Source organism: Panthera onca, chromosome D4, assembly GCF_046562875.1.
Source record: "Panthera onca isolate mPanOnc1 chromosome D4, mPanOnc1 haplotype 2, whole genome shotgun sequence".
Lineage (NCBI taxonomy): Eukaryota > Metazoa > Chordata > Mammalia > Carnivora > Felidae > Panthera > Panthera onca.
The window spans coordinates 15,734,365-15,756,440 of NC_138351.1; the positions used below are offsets into that span (position 1 = coordinate 15,734,365).

At 41.7% G+C, this 22,076-nt stretch overlaps 1 protein-coding gene across 1 annotated transcript in view; it reads left to right on the forward strand.

Annotated features, from left to right (window-relative positions):
* TMC1 (transmembrane channel like 1) overlaps positions 1–22,076 on the forward strand; it is a 104,619-nt gene that overhangs the window by 48,610 nt on the left and 33,933 nt on the right. The window contains exons 9-13 of the mRNA XM_078436135.2: positions 12,788–12,930; positions 17,129–17,273; positions 17,882–18,076; positions 20,793–20,972; positions 21,099–21,260. Of these exons, the coding sequence (XP_078292261.2) occupies positions 12,788–12,930; positions 17,129–17,273; positions 17,882–18,076; positions 20,793–20,972; positions 21,099–21,260 (825 nt within the window). The remainder of the gene's footprint in view (positions 1–12,787; positions 12,931–17,128; positions 17,274–17,881; positions 18,077–20,792; positions 20,973–21,098; positions 21,261–22,076) is intronic.

Here is a 22,076-nt window from a genome sequence, read left to right on the forward strand (position 1 = left end):
CCCTCCCCACTGAAGTATCACCCTAGAGCTCAGTGCTCTGTCATTTGTAAACACATGTCATAACTCATCCACATTCACTTTAATAGGAGACAAATGCCATTTGGTATTTGCAAAGGTCGGCCAGTCTGACAGCTTTTCAAAGCCGTGCTTTACAAAGCACCATATTTTTGATCCTTGTATTGAGTACCTAGTGGCGGGTCTTACCAACCTAGAGGGAAATATATTTTCTTAAAATAGTAAGAAATAGGGAGATTGTCTAATATGCGTGTTATGGCTCGAATCAGCAGAAATGATATGATTTGAAGCAACAGAATTGGAAGAATGAGTTTAGGTCAGGAAGAAGAGGACGTCTTTGTTGTCAAAATACTCGGAGACACAAGAATGATATCAGAGGGTGAGATCATCTGAGTTGTGGATAAAGGGAAAGGCACTCAGTTCTCCAGCTTGTGAACGTCTTGTACCTTGCGTGTGGATAAACGCGAGTCAACTTTGCGTCCCCCTTTTCAGCTGGTCGTCGTAGTTGTTGGTGGGGCGAAGCTCTAAAAGGGGCCCTAGAGAGGACATTTAGCACCTGTATGTGTTAAGCAGGCACCTACATTAAGTTTCATCTTCGTAACAACCCTTCAGGATGAAGATCAATAATCTTTTTATAGTTGAGGGAATTGGGACTCGGAGAGGTCGGTCAGTTTGCCAAAGATGACACAGGTAATTAGAGGAGGTGCTGAAATTCAAAGTAAAACGTGGCTGACTTTAATGTCAAATCGTCAGTTTACTTCTAACACACCCCAAGCCGACTCCTTCTGCCCTGCCCACCTGTGCCACATCTCACCCTTGAAGTCTGTCCTCAAAGGAAACTGTCACAGACATTCTGAATGTTCTCAAACAGCAGGTCCACTCCTTATTTTATGAATATCAACAGGTTTTTTTTTTAAATAATAATCTTCCAGAGTGACAGCATCTCCCCTCAGTTCTCTTAAGTTCCTTCATGTCTTATGGTACTGACCACATTTACAAGAGATATTTTTGCGATATACATATGGAATAACTCATCTTTTTTTAAGGGATATTTTAGTAGTTCAAATACGTGTTTATTTTCAGAGAGTGCCCCCTTTTTTATTGAGGTACAACTGACATACAACATTACATTGGTTTCAGGTGTACAGCATAACGATTCAATATTTGGAGACATTGTGAAATGATCACCACAATAAGACTGGTTCACATCTGGCAACATACATAGCTACAGAATTATTTTTTATTTTTTGAGATGAGAACCTTTAAGATTCACTGTCTTAGCAACTTTCAAATATGAAATGCAGTACTACAGACTATGGTCTGCGAGCTGTACGTTGCACCCCCCACGACTTGTTTGTTTTATAACTGGAAATCTGTACATTGTCACTTCCTTCGCCCATCGTTCCCATCCCCATCTCTTGCCGCGGGCAACCACTGGTTTATTCTCTGTGTCTATGAGCTTGTTTTTTTGTTTAAGATTCCACATACAAGTGAGATTCGATGTTCTTTGTCTTTTTCCATCTGAGGTATTTCACTTAGCATAATGCCCAAGGTCTATCCATGTTGTTGCAGATGGCAAGATTTCCTCATTTTTATGGCTGAATAATATATGCCAGCATGTATACGTCTGTATATATACACACCACATCTTCTTTATCCATTCCTCCATTGACAGACACACAGGTTGTTTCCGTGTCTTGACTATTGTGAATAATGCTGTGGTGACATGGGGGTGCAGGTGTCTTTTGTCTTTTCAAGTTAGCGTTTTCATTTTCTTCAGATAAATCCCAAGCAGTGGATTACTGGATCATATGGCATTTCTATTTTTAATTTCTCGAGGAACCTCCATACTGGTTTCCATAGTGGCTGCACCAAGTTACATTCCCACGAACAGTGCGCAAGGGTTTTTTTAGGGAGCCCTTTTGACGGAGCAAGTCATTTTTGGCTTCCCAAGAAACACACACAAAAACAATATTAGATTCAGGAGATACCTGGGGGCAGGGTGGGAATACCTACAAACAAGAAAGGAGAGAGGAAGCATGAGTAGGTGGGGAAAGTGTCCAGATGGCAAAGCCAGCCTGACTCCTGAGAAGGGAGAGAGGGAGGGGACACTGAGTAGGAAGAATCTCAAGATTGCAGTACAGCTCTGGGAAAAAAGTCTTGACGAGGCTAATGGTGAATCTCCAAGCAAAGTCTGTCCATTGGAGGAACCCCATTATCACTGGCTCTACTATTTCTCACTATTCTCGGTCATGGGCTGGGGGCCACCTGGGAGGATGTAGTCTCAGGACGAGCACGCGATGTTCCATTCTGGTTGATTCAAAGTGGTGGCATCTGGAGGCCATCTCCCAAAGGCTCTCTGAGTAGCACACCAGCATGGCTGCTGTCGGGGTCTGTGGGCTTGAACGTGTGACTTGGTTCCCCTACTTTAGGTCAGAAGTGTTGTTGTTTCTTCTGCTGCTCTTACTTAGTTGCAACAAGCTTCAAATACACCAATATAATCTCTTTGCTTCAGCCCTTGTCTCAGCCTCACCCAGAGCTGGCTCAACAAAGACCAGACCCCTAGATGATAAACATCTAGTGCCCTCACCGAGGGCAAAAGTAGGACCCCAAGGCAGACTGCTAAGCCTCTTGGGACAAAACTAGGTTTGTAGATTACCATGCTCATCAAGACAGGGGATAGTTCTCCCCTGCAGTGGAAATCCTAAGAATGGAAGGGGTCAGGATCCTCTCCTCTGTATCCATAGTGAGACTCCTTAGAAGACTTCACTGAACAGGGTGGGTGCAGCTTAGCCAAGGGATGCCGGGGTTGGCAGCATCCAAAGGTTGTCCATCCCTGGCCACCATATTTGCTTCATTTCCTCAGTGTCCAGCCCAGGTCCCTCTCAATAGGCTCATTAGGTTCCATTAACAGAAAAGCCATGTCAAATTCTGCTCTCACTCATAGTTTCTCTTGCTTCATAGGCCTCTTAATCTGCTACTCCTGGACTTCTTGATACACATTTACAGCTTGCGGTAGAAGAGATCCCAGGGTCTGCTTTTGGCTTTCTTGGGATCCTTTTGTTGTGTAGACTTGGAAAACTGATTCCTTCGGGTCTTCACTTCTATCAGTGTTTTCTTTAATTCAACAACAACTTCCAGTTTTCAACATCTCAAGTTGCACCTGGCCAAACCAAAGCCGACCTTTCTTTTTGCAAAAATTTGGGATGCCTATGATCCTGATGTCATACTTACAACATGAAAACAGCATCTGTTCTTTGGATGTGGTCCCAGAACAAGTCTTATTTTCATTAATTTAGTGAACATTTATTTAGTATATGCCAGATAATGTGCCAGGTGCTAAGCAAAGGTGAGCAAAACCCAACAAGGTCTCTGGCCTTGGAAACTTAAAGTCTAGTCGAGTAGTGAGGTAATCACAAAAATAAATGTAATTGCAACTGTGCCAAGTAAGAAAGGTAAACAGTATTGAGCGAACATGCAGCAGGGATCCTGACCTAGTTCACAGCCTAAGAGAGGGAAGTAGAGGATGGCAGAATTTTTCTGAGAAAGAAACCCTTGAATTGGGCTCTGAAGAGTCAGTACGAGCTCCCAGTTTGAGAGAGCAGAGAGGCATTCTAGAAAATGAGGACAGCAAGTCAAAGGACCTATGGCGGGAGAAGATTGCCTCACTCAAGAGACTGACTGGAGGTTAGTGAAACTAGACTGTGAAAGGGCGTCGGGGTGGGGGGGTTGGCCTTACAGAGACAGAAGGGGTATCAAGATGTGTGGAACTCTTTAGAATCTAGGTCATGATACTGTGTTTTTCTCAGAGCAGTTGAAAGTAGTTTTAGGGAGTGGTGGATGAGTAGTGGCACTATCAAACTTGAAACTTAAAAAGGTGAACAGATCAGAGTGGAGGAAATTGAATGTGAGGAGACCAAAAAGAGTCTAACGATATGTGAGCATATCATGTGTCGATAAATATCAGTAAGTGAGAGACTAAGATTGTTTGCAAGAGCTCAGTTTGCCTGGTAGGAATCTGTTGACCTCTGAATATTGGCTGTCAACCTAATAGATTGAAGGCTGAGCCATTGAGCCAGATTAGAACTTCACAATCCATTATATTCCATAACACAACCGAATGGCATCACATTTTGAGTCTGATACGTCTGCTGTGAAAATAGATTACTTAAAGTCACATTTGAAAACAATTCAGTAAAAACTCCATCCTATGTTCCAGCATCATGTATCTCCAATAAATATTATTTGCTTATGAATTGTACTTGAAATTAATTACATTCATTGATTTTGTTTTGTTCAGTTTTTAAGTTTATTTATTTAGTTTTGAGAAAGAGAGAGAGAGAGAGAGAGAGTTTGGAGGGGCAAAGAGAGAGAGAGAGAAAGAGAGAGAATCCCAAGCAGGCTCTGCACTGTCAGCAGAGAGCCCAATGTGGGCCTGAATTCACAAACCATGAGATCATGACCTGAGCCGAAATCAAGAGCTGGGCTGAGCCATTCAAGCGCCCCTATATCCATTGATCTTAAATGTTTGAAATAAAATATATGCTGCTCATATAGGATTGAAATTTTCTAAACTTCATTTTTTTTCAAGTAGTTTCTTATTTTCTCTACTTTTATTTTTGTATTTTCATTTGTTCAAAACTTCTTTTAAAATAGATAATAGTGAGGTGTCTGGGTGGCTCAGTCAGTTAAGCATCAGACTCCTGATTTTGGCTCAAGTTATGATCTCATGGTTTGTGAGTTCAGGCCCTGCATCGGGCTCTGTGCTGACAGCACGCACCCTGCTTGGGATTCTCTCTCTCTCTCTCTCTCTCTCTCTCTCTTCCTCTCTTTCTGCCCTTCCCCTCCCCCCAAAATAAATAAATAAGCTTAAAAAATAGATAATAGTAAGGTAATTCCCACTATAGGCTGTGTCTATATAATCAGACATGTCTCTCTTCATATATGAATTTATGATGCTTCATTTTTCATTACTTGAAAGAATTAGTAGGCAGATTTAGAAGACTGGAAGTCAACTGAACAACAAAACCCCATAATATAATGCTTTTAATCTCCATCTTGTGAAACAAAAGACCATTTTTCTCATTTGGGATGAAAATATATGTAGAAGCTCATTTTATAGCACTGAGAATTTCTTATTTTACAAGAGTTTTAGACAATTAGTAGAGAAAATTAAGGAGTCTTGCCAATGTGAGTGTCTCTCAGACACTTTCTTGGTGTTTTGATTCATTGTTACCATCATGCTACTGTCTTGAATGATTGACCCTATTTTATTAAAATGGGTAGTAGAGAGAAGAAAAACAGAAAAAGGTAGTTTAGATGATAATTTGAAACAGCTTCATCTCACTGAGGACTGTTAATGACCACCGGAAGCAATTTTTCTATTCAATCGGTCATTCCACAAACATAAGTTGAATGTGAGATGCTGGAAATACATAGATAACTAATATATTTTCCCTGCCCACGGGGATCTTTTGGTTTAATTGGATGTGCAAACAATTGTCATACACTGAGACAACCTCGAGCCAACAGACACATGTCCTAGGCACATGGAGGCATAATGGAGGGAGGATTCTGTGTTACATTTCACTGGAGTTCAGTTTACTGGAGACTTGTGAAGCCCCAGAAAGCAATAACTCTATTTTTCCTCTGAGTTCTGAATGATTTGTCTGAGAGGGGAGGCAGATGGGCACCAAAATTTCACATTCATCACTAATAGGGACCAAGTTGGAGGGCTAATCTGGGACTCTTAGCCAAATGGTCTTGCTAATATGGGACTCCAAATCCATCTTACCCCGGGAAAGCTTATTTCCTACTGGAATAAAGTTATATTTGGGCTAGGCAAGTACAGCTCATTCATTCCAAAAGTATCGATTGGGGAAGTGACAACACCTCCCCTGGGACAAAGTGAGTAGAGGGGGTGGGGGCCCTGGCAAGTATTTCATCTAGCAAAGCTCTGTGCACCTGGAGGAAATGACCATTGTCCCCATAACAAGTTGCTCTGGTCTAGAGGTCAGTAAAAGCTTTACAGAGGTAGTTTAAACAGGTTTTAAAGAAATAATAAGAATGAACTAGGCTCTGAAATGGGGAGGATAAGTGGGAACAGCATTCCAAGAGAGGAACCCACGTGCACAATGGCATGGAGGCAGTAAATAGTGCTATGCACTCAATACCAAGGAGCGATTCAGCAAAGCTGGTATTCAGGGAGTAAGAGTAGCATACTTAAAGACAAGCGCGTCATACAAAAAAGGGATCTAATCAAGGAGGACGGTGTCATTAGGTGAAGGAGTCAGACTTGATTCTGTAGGTGGTGGAGAACACAAAGAATTTTCAAATAGGATGGAAATGTGGTCAGTTGCCTTTTAGAAGATTCCTTGTGAGGGGCGCCTGGGTGGCTCAGTCGGTTGAGCGTCTGACTTTGGCTCAGGTCATGATCTCGCGGTGTGTGAGTTCGAGCCCCACGTCGGGCTCTGTGCTGACGGCTCAGAGACTGGAGCCTGCTTCCGATTCTGTGTCTCCCTCTCTCTCTGCCCCTCCCCTGCTCGTGCTCTGTCTTTCTCTGTCTCAAAAATAAATAAAAACATAAAAAATTTTTTTTAATAAAAAAAAAGATTCCTTGTGAATGTAGGATGGACTGGGTTGGACTTGGAGTAAGATGGAGGCGGAGAGGCCTGTGAATGGCAGTGACGTACGGAGACGGCATCCGTATCACATAGGGTCATGAAGCTGAACCTACAGGACTTTGCTAGTTACTGCATGTGACTTATGGGTAAAGTGGGAAGATAATGGAAACATCCAAGTTTCTGACTGAGGTAACAGATGGACCGGTGGTGTCATTACCTGGGATAGGAGGAAGACGCCAGTTTGGGGGAACTTTTGAGTCCAAGGTGTCTGTGGGATATCCAAGTGAAATAAGATGTGTATTGGGCACTGGGCACAATGTCTAGAATTCCCAATGTTAGTGTCAGTTGTGGACAATGACACAGAAAAGACAAATGGGAATGCTCTTTGTGGAAGCCAGCAAAGCTTAAAATGCAGGGGCACCTGGGTGGCTCAGTCGGTTAAGAGTCCGGCTTAACCGGGTCAGGTTATGATCTTGCAGTTCATGGGTTTGAGCCCGGTGTCAGGCTATGTGCAGACAGCTCAGAGCCGGGACCCTACTTTGAATTCTGTGTCTCCCTCTCTCTATCTTCTCTCTCTGCTCACGTTGTCTCTGTTTCTCCCTCAAAAATAAACATTAAAAAAAATTTTTTTAATGCAGTGTAGAATCATGAAAAGAACTCCATCATGGGATTTTGACAGATTTGAGTTTGAATCCTGCTACTTACTACCTGAGAGACATTAGACAACCTCTCTGAGCCTCTTAATTGTCATATGTCAGAAAGTGGGATTAATGTCTAACTAGCAGGCTGGTGTGAAAAAATAAATGAGGTCATGTGTGTAAAGTGCTAGCACAATGCCCGGCACGTGGTAGATGTTTAATAAGCGTGTCTTTCCTTAAATGTCTATTCAGGGTACTTAACTCAGGAAAATGCCCATTTCTTAAAGGGACAATAAAAGAAGAAGAGGGAGCCCGGACAGGGACAGCATGGTATTCATAAGCCAGAAAGGGACTCGGGGTACCGGTAAAGTCAGCTGTCTGGGAAGGAGGCAGAGGCACAAGGGCACTGATACATGAACGGGCACTAAAATCAACTGTCTGCCTCCTGGCCTTTTGAGGACCCGAGTTCATGGACTACAGTCCTGGGACAAGTAGTTAATTCCAAATACTGAAAACTAGAAGTTCTGCTAAGGCTCAGCCCAATTTCCTCTTTGTAATCTACATGCGCCCTAGCTAAGAGCGCTGGAGTGTCAATTTCGTCTCTCTACATCAGGGTTGTAGCAAAAAGAAAGGAAACTCAGTGGCAAGCAGAGAATGAGGCAGAAGCTTGGTGAGTCTGGGTAGAGAGAAAGAGAGAGGTCATGGGCCGGATCTCACCTAGGTGCCGGGCTGGCCGCCATCCTTGTGAAATTAGTGTTTTGTTTTGTTTTGTTTTGGGTGTTGTTAGCATTCTCCTTGCTTCTGTCCACTTTATCAGATAATCAAGCGATGCCATGCTTGCAACTTTTTTGAAAAGTTTATTTATTTATTTATTTATTTATTTATTTATTTATTTATTTTTGAGAGAGAGCACGAGCATGGGAGGCACAGGGGGAGAGAGAGAGAGAGAGAGAGAGAGGGAATCCCAAGCCGGCTTGGCACTCTCAGCATGGAGCCCAACGTGGGGCTCGAACCCACGGAACCATGAGATCATGACCTGAGCTGAAACCAAGAGTCGGATGCTCAACCAACTGAGCCACACAGGCACCCCCATACTTGCAACTTGCTTTAACACGAAAGTATAAATGGTAACAATACAGGGAATGGTAGAAATACCACCCCCCCCCCCCCCCCCCACACACACACACACCTGGTGCCACTCTCCCTTCACATGTCTTTAGCAGGCATGGTCAGAAATCATATCTTCCCTTCCACTAGTTTTGACTTTAAGAATTTTTTTTCTTTTTCTTTTCTTTCCTTTTTTCTTCTTTCTGGTTTTTTTTTTTGGTTTTTTTTACAAAATAGTGGTCTGACGGTTACTACCAACTATAAAGAGTTGCTAAGGCCAATGAAATCCATTTCCCATCCCAGGGATGGAATGTCATGTTTCCCAGTGGGTATTTATTTGTAGTCATGAGAAACGCCAAAGGGGTGGAGCTCTAATGTAATTTCAGGTGACAGATCCTTACGAAGTGGATATTTTGCATGCAGAATGTTGTTGGGGGCATCCGCCATCCCCTTTAGGGATAGCTTGCTCCATCAATGTATAGTATTGGGGAAATAGTAAATTCTCAGAGTTAGTTACATAAACAAATACATGAGTTGATTCCTAGACCAGCTGCAGCATTCAAACAGAAATTAGAAGCTTAATAGACGATGTGCAAGCATAGAACCCAGAGTTGGACGGGAATGGTTCGTGCTCATTTGAAACTTGGCTCTGACTGTGGCTTCTCTGTCACAGATTTTGGGGTGGGAGAGTGCTCCCACAGGGAAAGCCATGCGCGCTGACATGGAAACTGAATAGAACTTTGGCTAGGCTAGGAGTCATTGCTATTTTAGTCACTTCCAGATGTCTGCCGTTGGAGTTTGAAGGGAAAAGGAAAGATGTGTGGAGTGTGGGGGGCCCACGGGGTGGAAGGGGAGGGTTGTTTAAAGTCACCCTTCAGTATGCCACTAAGATGACTTGGAAAAAGCTTTTTAAAATTGTGTTCTTCAATAGTGCCTCTTTCATTTACATGCTTGGCTGCTTAGGTAGTGATAGGCAAATGGAAGAAACCTTTGTGAAATAATCAGGATTCCAAAGAAGAAAAAAAAAAAACAACTACAAACCTTATGTCTTTTGCTTGCCATCTAATATTTATGAAGTGCCAGCCATTGAATGGTACATACACCAGAGGAGCCAGCTGCCCCAGTAGCTATTGTGCTAACCTAACAGGCTCACCAGATGTTTGTTATGTATCCACTTTCTCCTTTCCTGTTGTTTTGGAGGTGTTTTTTAATCCCAGTACTGTCATTATGAACTAGAAAAAGATGTCAGGTTGTGATGGTTAAGGACGTGAAGATGAGGCCCTTTGAAATCTTCAGAAGGGGTGTTCAGGTCCTTCTCCAGAGGTCCTGGCACCAACATGGATCCATCCAAGGGTGTATAGGTCAAAAGGCCCGGCTAAGTTGGTAGGGTTTCTTGTTTCTTTGCATTGCTGGAAAGATACGGCCCTAGCGTGACACAAGGGGTGGAAAGTGAAGTGTGGGGGAAGCGGTACAGCACAGCAGTCATTAAGTATATGGATTTGAATCAGACCCAGTTCAAGTTCAGACGGTCACTTACTGGTTATGTAAGTGCGCACAAGCTACTTCACCTCTTTGTAGCTCAGTTTCTTGGGGCACCTGGGTGGCTCAGTCAGTTGAGTGTCCAACTTTGGCTCAAGTCAGGGTCTCATGGTTTCTGATTTCGAGACCCACATCAGGCTCGCTGCTACCAGTGCGGAGCCCGCTTCAGATCCTCCGTCCCTCCCCCCTTCTCTCTGCCCCTCCCCCACTCACACTCTGTCTCTCAAAAATAAACATTAAAGAAAATAAAGCTCAGTTTCTTCGTCCCCAAAGTAGTAATAGGGCTATTGAGTCTTTGCTGGGTGGGAGAGTCATGGTAAATAACACCTCCTACCTTCTTTAACCAGGTTGTGAGATAACCAGAAATAAGACAAAGCCTTAGATGGGTGGAGGTCAACATGTCAGCTTTATTATTGCTAAGGCTGATTTTAAAGATGGTGACATCTCTTTATGGGCAAGTGCACTTCATAGCCAGAACTTTCTGCCCAGCAGCTCCAGAGCACAACAGGACGCCCCCTCCCGGGCTAGAGCACCACGTGTGCTGTCTCTGGATAGGGAAGAGAGGTGGCCTGCATCATCCCCATTTCTTCATCTATGCTTTGTTATCAGACTGGTTTCTCCTCTCCCGGGGAGGAGAAGGAAGTAAGGGGGATCTGGGAGTGTTACATTTACGGATCTTCCCCACATGGAAGGCAACACCAAGAGTGGAGGAAAACCATTGGCCCTAACCATAACAACGCCAGAGGGTTCTTTCGAGCATTCTGTGAGATGAGGAAATGTGTTTGGCAAATACTAAATGCTCAGCAAAAGTTATTGACTGGGAGTGCCCGGGGGACTCAGTCAGCTAAGCATCCAACTCTTGATTTTGGCTCAGGTCGTGATCTCACAATTCCTGATACTGAGCCCCACGTTGGGCTCTGTGCTGACAGCACAGAGCCTGCTTGGATTCTCTGTCTCCCTCTCTCTCTGCCCCTTCCCTGCTCATGCTCTCTCTCCCAAAATAAGTGAATAAACTTAAAAATCAAATAGTTGAGAGGAAGCAGAGCCCTGAACTAGATGGGTATGAAACAAAAAGATATCATTGAACGAGGTGCAGAGATCCTGCCAGTGATTATTTTCCTGGCCTTATTTCTGAGTCTTGGGCAGTTGATCAGTCCCTCTCTATGTGGTTTCTTATCTTGGGCAGAGATTAGCCCATTTGCTTCCTCAATTTGAGGTTTCTACTGGTTCTTTTTTTTTTATTATTATTCAAACAATTTTTTTTAATGTTTATTTATTTTTGAGAGAGACAGACACAGCGCGAGCGGGGGAAGAGCAGAGAGGGAGACACAGAATCCGAAGCAAGCTCCAGGTTCCGAGTGTCAACATAGAGCCTGATGCAGGGCTTGAACTCATGAACCATGAGATCATGACCTGAGCCACAGTTGGATGCTTAACCGACAGAGCCACCCAGGCTCCCCTAGGTTTCCACTAGTTCTTTAGTCCCAGATTTTCTTTTGGGTCAGATTTCTTTTTTCTTGAGCTGAAAAAATTCAGACAACAGGCAGGGGTGGTGCAGGGAAGTCCTTCAGTTTTTACCTACATCTCTCTCATTCCATGCTGACCCTCTTGGAAACTCATGAGCTCCTCTGAGATTTTTTGGCTATTTTTTTCCTATTTTTATTTTTTCCTATTTTTTTTCCTGCTAATTCTTACACAGTATTGGGACGTAGACTTGCTGCAAATTTTGAAAGCAATCATTATTCCAGATATTTGTTGACCTCTGTTTTGAGCCAGGCACAATCTTTGTTTAAGGCAATTTTCTAAATGGCTTCTCTTCAATCTTCTTCTGGGAATTGGCATCCAGGGGATTTCCTCCTCCTCCTCTTCCACCCTTGTTCCCCACTTCTCCTGTCTTCTTCAGTAATGGGCTTTCAAGTCCCTGGCTGCGGATAAATGATGTTAAAGGTAGCCAGTTGGACTTTCCAAGGTTCAAGGGTGACTCACTTGATCTCCAGAGGAAGCCTCTGGCAAGTGATTACTGTCTCACTTCACAAAACATAGTAATTTTAACTTCTTGCCACAGAAGTTAGAAGGAAGCTGGGGAAGTGTATATGCAGTGATACAGAAACACGCTTCAAAGCTGGGAGTGAAAAACACAGTGAATTCGAGGAGAGAAAAATGAACACCATGATAAAAGAAAGAGCATCAGAATATGCCAATGTTCTGAGTAGAAAGAGGGTCACTCAGGTAGCCTCGGGAGATGGCGATTCCAATTATCTGGCGGATAATCGTAAGGAGAGAGCATGGCTTGGCGTGACTGAACATGCTTGCTATGGAAGAATGCTCTCATGGTCTTGATGCGTACAAGGCTGTGCAGATCGGTTCCCATGACATCTCACCTGCTCTACAGGTTTGCTTAGTGTGAGCTGAGCCATTCAACCGCCTCTGTAGTTCAAGAAGAAGCAATCTAACTGTGGCTCAGGTGACTGGAAGTGGACACCTGCCACCACACTTTGAGGAAGCACATCTCAGATCCTCCCCAAATGTGCAGCAGGCTCCTCACGTTGGAAATCTAATGACACCATGAAGTGTGTTTTGATGTTTCAATCAATGGGCATTTCATGGTAATGGCTCCACAGCTGAGCAAGCCTGTATTCGGTTAAAAATTTGGCCTATTTAGAAGTCCCTGAACCTCGAGTAAATCAAGAGCCTTGCCAGTCAACGTGGCAGTGGAGACATTTGCTCTACGAGGCAAAAACAATAGGGCTCAACTCCCAAGTTGGAAAATTCATGCCATTTTGCTGTTTCTCTTAAAAGTCGATCTTTTTTTCTTTGAGTTGTTCTTCATAACATCTGCTAAGTGGCTTTGTTGTTGGATTTTAGGGCTTGGCGCAATATTCCATCCTCTTTTATGGCTATTATGACAATAAACGAACAATTGGATGGATGAATTTCAGGCTGCCGCTCTCCTATTTTCTGGTGGGGATCATGAGCATTGGATACAGCTTTCTGGTTGTCCTTAAAGCGTAAGTTTTATTGGTCTCTTGGGAAGCAAGTAATGATGTCTAGAATCAAAGGGAAGAATTAATTTCAGAATTGGATATAATTCTTATTCTGTTTTATACCTAGAGGATATTGAGTCGGTAAGAGATAAAATGTAGTTTTAATATCGACGCTACTGTTAGACTATGACATCCCCAGAACAAAAGGGGTGAACTCAAGTACAGGCCTTTGGATCACCTCACGGGGTTGCACACCTACCCTGCGTTTAAGCATCTTTTGAAGAGATTGCCTCTTCGGATTTCAAGGTATGGATCGATGTTGCAAGCAAGACAGGGAAACAGCTGCTGGCCCCTGTTTTTGTGTGCAGAGAAGTTTGCACGTTGCAGAATCAGCTCAATAGGCAGAAATCGTTGTTCTCTGTTCATTAAACAAAACAAAACGAAACAAAAACAGAATAGTCATTCAACCAAAAAAAATCAGTTGTGTAAGACAGCAAAAACGAAGGGGCCCAATGCGACCATCATGATGAACTGCAGAATCATGGTTTATCTTGGAAGAACATTTATTAGAGCATGGAGAAGACTTTCATTGGAGAAGTGATAATGATGCCATTCATTTTCCCCCCTGCCTGCAATATATGTGTAACACCCTGTTCAAAGACATTGCAGAAACCGACTACAGCCATCTGGGGCTTTGAGCCATCTATGTAACCCTCCGACTAATTCTCTGAGCTAGCTTAGAAGTCTCAAGACATCTCAGTTAATGTCCCGGCCCTTTTATTTGACCATGAACAAGGTGAACTGGCCTTTTGTTTCATTGCAGGAAAGGACCTCTGCCTGAGGGTCCGTGTCACCCGGTGCAGGAGCTCTCTGGAACGGTCCGTGACACGCTTTGTGCCTTGTCTGTCAAACTTACTGGTTCCACTGGAGAACACCATTCCTATTTAGTTTTCAAGTCCTGAGAGGACTTGAAGAAAGCCTTAATGTAGACCTCACTTCCAAATATTGATCTACCTGTCCAAATGCAATCAGAGATCCTAAGTGTAAGGTGTCTGTCTACCTAATAAAGTATTACCACATTCCAAAATCTATGCTATTTCTGGTCTTTTAACCATTCTGATTTGGAAAAATTAAAATCAGGGGCGTCAGTTACATTCCAGAGATCTCAGGAGTATTGTTTCTATGTTGGTCCTTCAGTCAATTGCTAACTTGATTTCCCAAATCACAATTCATGTATTTATTCAGTTATTTAAAAATTGAGCAATTGTTACGGGCAATCTGGGTAGAGGGAGCTAGGCAGTGCCTGAGGATTTAATGGTGAGCAAAATAAAGTTCTTGCTCTCATGATGCTCAGTTGAAGTAACAGTCTGTAAACTAAGGAACAAATGGAGGTTGTGGCCAATATACAGTTAACATATATATTATATCTATGGATATAATATATATGTTATCCTTTGCAGTCAAATATTTGCCTCAATTTCTTCTTTCTCAAGAATGTAATCCATGCTATTTAGTATAGTATAGTGCTTACTATAATTCCCCCCCCCCCCCCCATCTGTAATGGGCTTATCCTGTGAGTTTCTAGAGAGTTGCTTCCTACCTGCCTTTCAACCCCTTTCTCTTCCTGACTTTCATTTTAGCAGAGGCTACATTGTAGTGACCCTGTTGGTTTAGGATTTAGGGAAGCATTTATTTGATTTATTAAAAACCTTTATATACATCCACAAAATGACCAAGTAACCTCAGCATGTAAACAGAGATATAAACTTGTCCAATGCAGGAAGTCCAGTATAAAACCCTGGACAAAGGCATTACAGCAACAGTTACTTTCTACAACCTCTCACAAAGGGGCACCTGGGGCGTTCAGTCATTAAACATTTGACTTTGGCTCAGGTCATGGTCTCATGGCTTGTGAGTTCAAGTCCCACATTGGATGAGCTTGAGCCCCACTTCAGGTGAACCCTGCTTCTCTCTCTGTCCTTCCTGGGTTTCTCTCTCTCTCTTTCTCTCTTTCTTTCTCGTTCTCTCTCTCTCTGCCCCTCACTCACTTGTGCCCTCCCTCCCTCTCTCTCAAAAAAAAAAAAAAAAAAAAGATACAACCTCTCAGAAAAGCCAATGATAGGTTAAGGTTGCTTCTCATAGAAACAGTAGTTCAAAACTATAGCTTTCTTGAAAAGGGAAGAATTTTCATAGGTATGTACACTTTTTCCCTCTACGGGCAAGGGATAGAGCTGTCCATGGAATGTTGTATAGATATCTGGGTTGCCTCTCAACAAAAATATGCTATAAGCAGTTTGTCTTTGGGATCTTTCCTTACTCCTTTCAGCATCCCACTCCCTTTCTTGTCGATTCCCGCACACTACGTGTTCCCGATTTGTTGGTGCAGCTCACGCTCCCTTATCTGGAAGGCTGTCTCAGCTACACAATTTTGCCAGTGAAGCTCCATTCAAAACTTAAATGTTTACTTGAGGCCCTGCCCTTTCCTCAGTGACAGCACAGAAATGGATAGTGGCATATTAATCAAACAAATAATTTTCTCTCTAGGTTAAACCATTGGGAATCTTTGATTTCAACACCTTTTGACCTTCAAAAAAGCATTTTATGTGATTCCACGGATCTCTTGGAGTCCTAGATTGGGCACCAGAGGGACATCAGAGAACCTAAGCCTTTGACCTCCCTCTGTGGTTAACTGCTGAATAACGTCCAGCAAATCACTTCATAATGTAAACCCTTAGCTTCCCCATCTGTGAAAAAAGAATAATACTAACTACCTTGACCTTTTGCCCAGTTTTTGAGAACGGACAAATATGGTAATGTGCAAAACACAATTTCAAAGGATAAAGTGATAGACTGATGAAAAGGATAATTGTTTTCAGTTTTTTTTTTTTTATAACACATTAACTCATTTAAAATATATAAACCTCTCTAAGAAGGGTAGCTGAGGGGCGCCTGGGTAGCTCAGTCAGTTGGGTGTTCAACTTTGGCTCAGATCATGATCCCATAGTTCATGGGTTCGAGCCCCAGGTCGGGCTCTGTGCTGACAGCCTGGAGCCTGTTTTGGATTCTGTGTCTCCCTCTCTCTCTCTCTCTCTCTCTCTGCCTTCCCTGACTCTCACTGTCTCTCTCTCAAAAATAAATAAACATTAAAAACTTTTTTAAAAAGAAGGGGAGCTGAATGTGGGTGACCTCAGAGATGCCTGTCTTCCTATCATGTCAGCTTTATGTCATTGTGTTTCTTTCCTTTTTGGTTCTATATCACTATAACATTCACAAAACCAAAACCTTCTGGGATCATTTTATAATATGTATCACATGAAATTTTAATTTTGCTATTTATAGTAATAAGGGGAAAAAAGGAAGTGGAGTGAGTGGAATATAGATCTCTAACCACTGAAATAAACTGTAAGTAAATGCATTTAAAGTTCTCCAAGAAAAAATAAAACAAAACACAACGAAACAAAAACCACACAAAGAAAAACATATATATATATATATATTCCAATCAGTGATTTATATATACTAGAATACATAGATTAGAATATACGTAACAAGTTGGCACTAAGGTTGTACAAGAATTGTGTGTGTGTGTGTGTGTATAAGAATTTTGATTTTTGTTCAAGAGTTGTATAGTATGGAGAAATTTCATGCATTCCATCTGTTCTTTGGGAAGAGATTCTGGGGGGCGGGAATTGGATCCATGCAGGAGCTGCTGTGCCCTGGGTTAGCTCATCCCTAGCTTCAGGGGGATCTGGAAATAGGTTAAAACTGGGTAGAGCAGTTTGAGTCTACACATATTCCCGCCTCCACCTGCCCCTGCCCACCCCCGCTCCGGGGGAGGGACCCATTGATTTTCATCAGATTTCTAAAGAGATCTTTATCCCACAGAGGATTAAGAACCAAGTATAAGATACTATGAAAACAGTGGAGGAAAACAAGAGAAATATATATATTTTTATAAAATCTGCTTAATTGTTAAAATCATCAATGCTTCATAGTCTTTTGATCCTGAAAGTCCTGGAAAATGAACAGTTTTGAAAAGTAAAACAAAACCAAAATTTAAAAATAAACTGCTTTTCTGGTGATATGAGCAAACTTCATTTGAAAATACATGCTTTTGGGATATTGCTTCTCCAGTTTCCATATAACTAGGATTTTACCACTGCCCACCCTCTCCCTTTCTGTGTGTATTTTGGGGGCTGGATTAAACTCCCTGTTTTTACAGGATGACCAAAAATATCGGGGACGATGGGGGTGGTGATGACAACACCTTCAACTTCAGCTGGAAGGTATTCACCAGCTGGGACTACCTGATTGGCAATCCAGAAACAGCAGACAACAAATTCAATTCCATCACCATGAACTTTAAGGTAAACACATCAACTTCAAGAGCCACTCCTCTGTATTTCTAAGAGTAAAACTGGAGCCACTCTGTATGGTTTAGTGAACGAAATATCCTGACAATTAAAAGAAAGAGCAACTCATTATTTCAGCCTAGCAGGATCCGGGCATTGTTCTGATTGGGATTGGAAAATATCTGATGATCCACGATGGCACGATTTCTTCTCTAAATTTGGTAATAAAAATAATGCCATTGACTTGAAACAGGAGACCGTTAGTAATCAGAATCCGATAGTTTAAATAATAGACAATGCTCATAATTATTTAGAGGAATAGGTTAGCTCGATATTTAAAATGACTCTGAAGTATTATTTTTGTAGCTTTAAAAACACGTTATTGGAAAATAATTTAGAAAGAAGGTTATTTCAGCATTAGACCAATCAGAGTTTGTAAGAATTCGCTGTTCATTCTCTCACTTGTCCTCACTTGCCGGTGATATTCACCTGGTTTGTGGAATCCCAGGTAGAGCAAAGATTTTCATTTCTCATGTTTTGATGTTTGCAGAATATTTTCTGAGATTATGATACTTTTTTGTAACTCGGACACATCTTTCTTTTTCTGTTTTGCTTGGGTACAGGAAGCTATCATAGAGGAGAGAGCAGCCCAAGTAGAAGAAAACGTCCACTTGATCAGATTCCTGAGGTTTCTTGCTAACTTCTTCGTGTTTCTAACACTTGGAGGGAGTGGATACCTCATCTTTTGGGCTGTGAAGCGATCCCAGGAATTTGCACAGCAAGATCCTGACACCCTTGGGTGGTGGGAAAAGAATGAAGTTCGTCTCTGCATGCTTTTTATGTGCTTAGAACCTGACATTTGAGATTGTGTGGGTTATGTTTCTATGGTGGAACATTAAATAAGGCCATCATTTACCTGTCTTCTCCACTCTGCCCTGACAGTTAAATAGCCCTGTCACGCATTTTCACTCTATTCCAGCCTTATTTCCAAATCTGTCTACTGTCTGCTGTTTTGCGTTTTGTGACTTTGTGGAAAGTTAGAGTTGGGAGAGATATTAGAACACATACATTCCCACCAGTACATCTTACAGATGTGGTTAATGAGTGTCAGGAGAGGAGGAGATGTGTTCAAGGTCACAGAACCATGGAGAAGAGTGACTTAAAACTTAGGAATCTTTATTTCAAGGCCAACGTCCTTCCATGACTCCATGTTTCTTTCTCTGTTGACTCTGCACCTGTCTCTGAAAGATCCAATTATTGCTTGAATTCTTTGAAGCAGCAATGATAGAGCCCGTGGTTCCTATGTTTAGCTCATTGGAAACATTCAGATTGCCTCCCGCACCTTGGGCAAGTCTGGAATTCTCTCTGGTTTTCCCTAGCAGCCTAACCTCACATTTAGCACCTTCTCCTCCCCTTGCCTTATTTCCTCCCCCTTCAAAAGATATTCAAGTAAGGAGGGCCAGCTCTTTGCCTGGAATTAAATATGCCTGTGATTTATCTTCAGTATATCTACCCATTTAGCGGGCCACAGGAAGGAGGTCAGACATTTAGAATAAGGAAATTTAGATGTTGAGAATAAGGAAATCACTGGTTATGTGTTGCTGCTAGGGCCTGTTCCCTTTCATAAAATGTTCTGGAATATGATGCGGCATCATTTGAAACTTGGGCATTTTCAAAACATATATAAATTTAGGCTGTTGGAAGTGTAGACTTCCCACACCAAAACTTCTACAAAGCCTGGGAGACCAAAAAGATTAAGAAAGCATAGTATTTCCTAGAAAGAAATACTTGGACAAGATATAAGATAACCTATTTACAAAAAAAGGTTCCAAAACGTTCTAGGTATTTCAGAACTGGTAGCCCTGGAGATGGGAGACCATACATTTAAGAGACTATAACTGTACAGACTTCTTTAGGTAGAGTGATTTTATTTATTTAAAACAGAGGAGAACCTCAAAGCATTTATTAAGCTTGCTGTCAAAGTTTCTTCTTATGGTTGTGATAGTTGCTATCACAGGCAAAATTATCATGCCACTTTGGTCCATGGTTCATATTTGATCATATTTTTGTATAAATGAACCACAGTAAAGGTCATAGCCAATGACCTTCATTAGAAGGGTCACTTTGTGTAAGAGTCTGTTTAACAGCCATTTTACCCCTAAAGTCCTCAGGGCCAGCCAAGGTAGTAATGGGGATTAATTTGCTGAAACAGGATTTAAATTGACCTTGTAACAGGTAGCACGGGGTCTACCAAGTTTTTACTTTAGGCTGAAATGATATCATGCTCCTCACGGTCATGCTCCTATAATGTTCTTAATACAAATGGGAAAAACCACATTGACAATTATTTTCTAAATACAGTCTGGTAGTGGGGCACCTGGGTGGCTCAGTCAGTTAAGCGTCTGACTTCAGCCCAGGTCAGGATTGCATGGTTCATGAGTTCGAGCCCCATGTCGGGCTCTGTGCTGACAGCTCAGAGCCTGGAGCCTGCTCCATATTCTGTGTCTTCTTCTCTCTCTGCCCCTCCCTGCCTCAAAAATAAATAAATACTTTTTTTAAAAATACTATAAATACAGCCTGGTAGTTACAATCTTTGAAAACATAAGAGTCAAGAAGTGGGAAATAGGAAATGTTTAGTGGTGATAGTCCTGAAGCAGGTATTTGGGAAAGACCATTGCCAAGGTTTACCAGAAATCTTTTTTTCATTTAAGGAGGCTTTTTCCTCATCAAAAAAAAGTGGTACGTGCACTGGATTCTTTTCCCTGATTTAATTTAGCCTCATATGGCAATTGTAAGGGTGTCAGACATTTGCTACTTTTCATATATTTTCTCTCTTTCTCATACACTCACACACACACACACACACACACACACACACACACACACAGGGATTATAAACCAGTTCTGCAACTTTCCTACCTTGGCTGTGATAACATCATGTCATGTGTTCTCCTTTTGTTTCTCTGTATGTCCTGTTTTCTTAGATAAACCCAGTACCTTTTTTTTTTTTTTTTTTTTTTGCTCCTAATAGTATGTATTCCCCAGAATTCAGTATTTAGTCTTGAGCCCATCTCAGGGAGCTCATTCATTCTAACTGATTGAACCAGCCCATAAACTGGTAATTGTCAAATGAGTAGCTCCAGTTTGGACCTCATTCCTTGAGCAGACCATTTTCCATTTCCTTTAGAAATCTTGTTGCAAAGTGTATCACCATGTCAGAATCAGTTCTCAGGCAGAACAATTTGTGTTCTTTGGATAGAGTGTGATGTAAATTACTTCCCTCATTATACCAGGAAACAGACTATTATTACTGGCACATACACAAGCTCATACACAAGTACATCTGGAGAATGGGGGCTGAATAATGTCTTTGTTGTTTTATGAAGATCAAAATTTAAAGATGCCTAAGATAATCTTCTTTAATCTTATAAAAGATAAAGGAAACCTAGCTGAAATCTTGCAAAATTCTGGAGGAAAGCAATAATATTTTTAAAAATACCATTAACTCAGTTGATTCATTGTGTCTCATTGTAGATGAACATGGTCATGTCCCTCCTGGGGATGTTCTGTCCAACCCTGTTTGACTTATTTGCTGAACTGGAAGACTACCATCCTCTAATTGCTCTGAAATGGCTACTGGGACGCATTTTTGCTCTACTCTTAGGCAACTTGTACGTATTTATTCTTGCGTTGATGGATGAGATTAACAACAAGGTGAGTCTTGTATCTGGATTGTTCTTGGCATCAGGGTGTTATTACAATTCCCTGTCTCCGGATTGCTACACATGCCTTTGAAATCTGTGTTGTCTCCATTTTTGTGTGCATCACTTTGCTCCCAAGATTGAAGAAGAGAAGCTGGTAAAGGCCAATATTACCCTCTGGGAAGCCAACATGATCAAGGCCTATAATGCATCACTCTCTGGAAATAGCACTGGACCACCTTTTTTCGTGCACCCTGCAGATGTACCTCGAGGACCCTGCTGGGAAACAATGGTGGGACAGGTAATGTCACAAACACAAGTGGATGACAATTAATGGCTTAAAAAAGAGATCAATCATTCCTTTTCATAAGTGTGGCCTATCGTTTTCATTGCTTAATAAAAAAAAAAATACCTAAGCTTTATCGAATGCTTACCACGTGCTGGTTGTGAGTTTCATATCTATTAGCTCATGCAGTCCTCACAGCCATTTTTGAGGTAAGTACTACTTTTACACCTTTTTTTACAGTTGTGTATAAAGAGAGAATATTTTTAAGTGGTGTGAGGAGATGTTTATTTTCCATTTGTGTCATCCTAAAGCACCTAGATTTGGATACGGGCTCAAGTGAATATTTAAATGGAACTCTACCTATCATTACTTGTTTTCCATGAAAAAAGATTCTTTTGGGAGCACACACTAATACTCATTTCAGGAATGTCCACTTTTGTCAGATACTTGTCCCTTAAGTATTAAAGGAAATGCTATTTTAGGCTAGTTGCTTTCATGATAATTATGTAAATGGCCCCAGTCCAACACTACTGTTATTTTACCAGAGAAAAGAAGTAACGCATCACATGGTTTTCTGTCCAATGGAGGAAACCACACGAAGCAAAAGCAAGAACGATAAACTATTGCACATGTCTTACTTCTATGCAGATCCATTTTTTACTTTGAAAAGACTTTAATTTTAATGTGAATTTCATAAACCGATTTTGGGCTTTGGTTCATGGATGATGAAGAGGTATTTTTAAATATGTCATCATGAGTCTGCCTGCCTGTTGGACCAGAGTTCAGTTTCAGCAGTAACATGGTCTTGTGGAATTATTTGAGCCCTTTTTT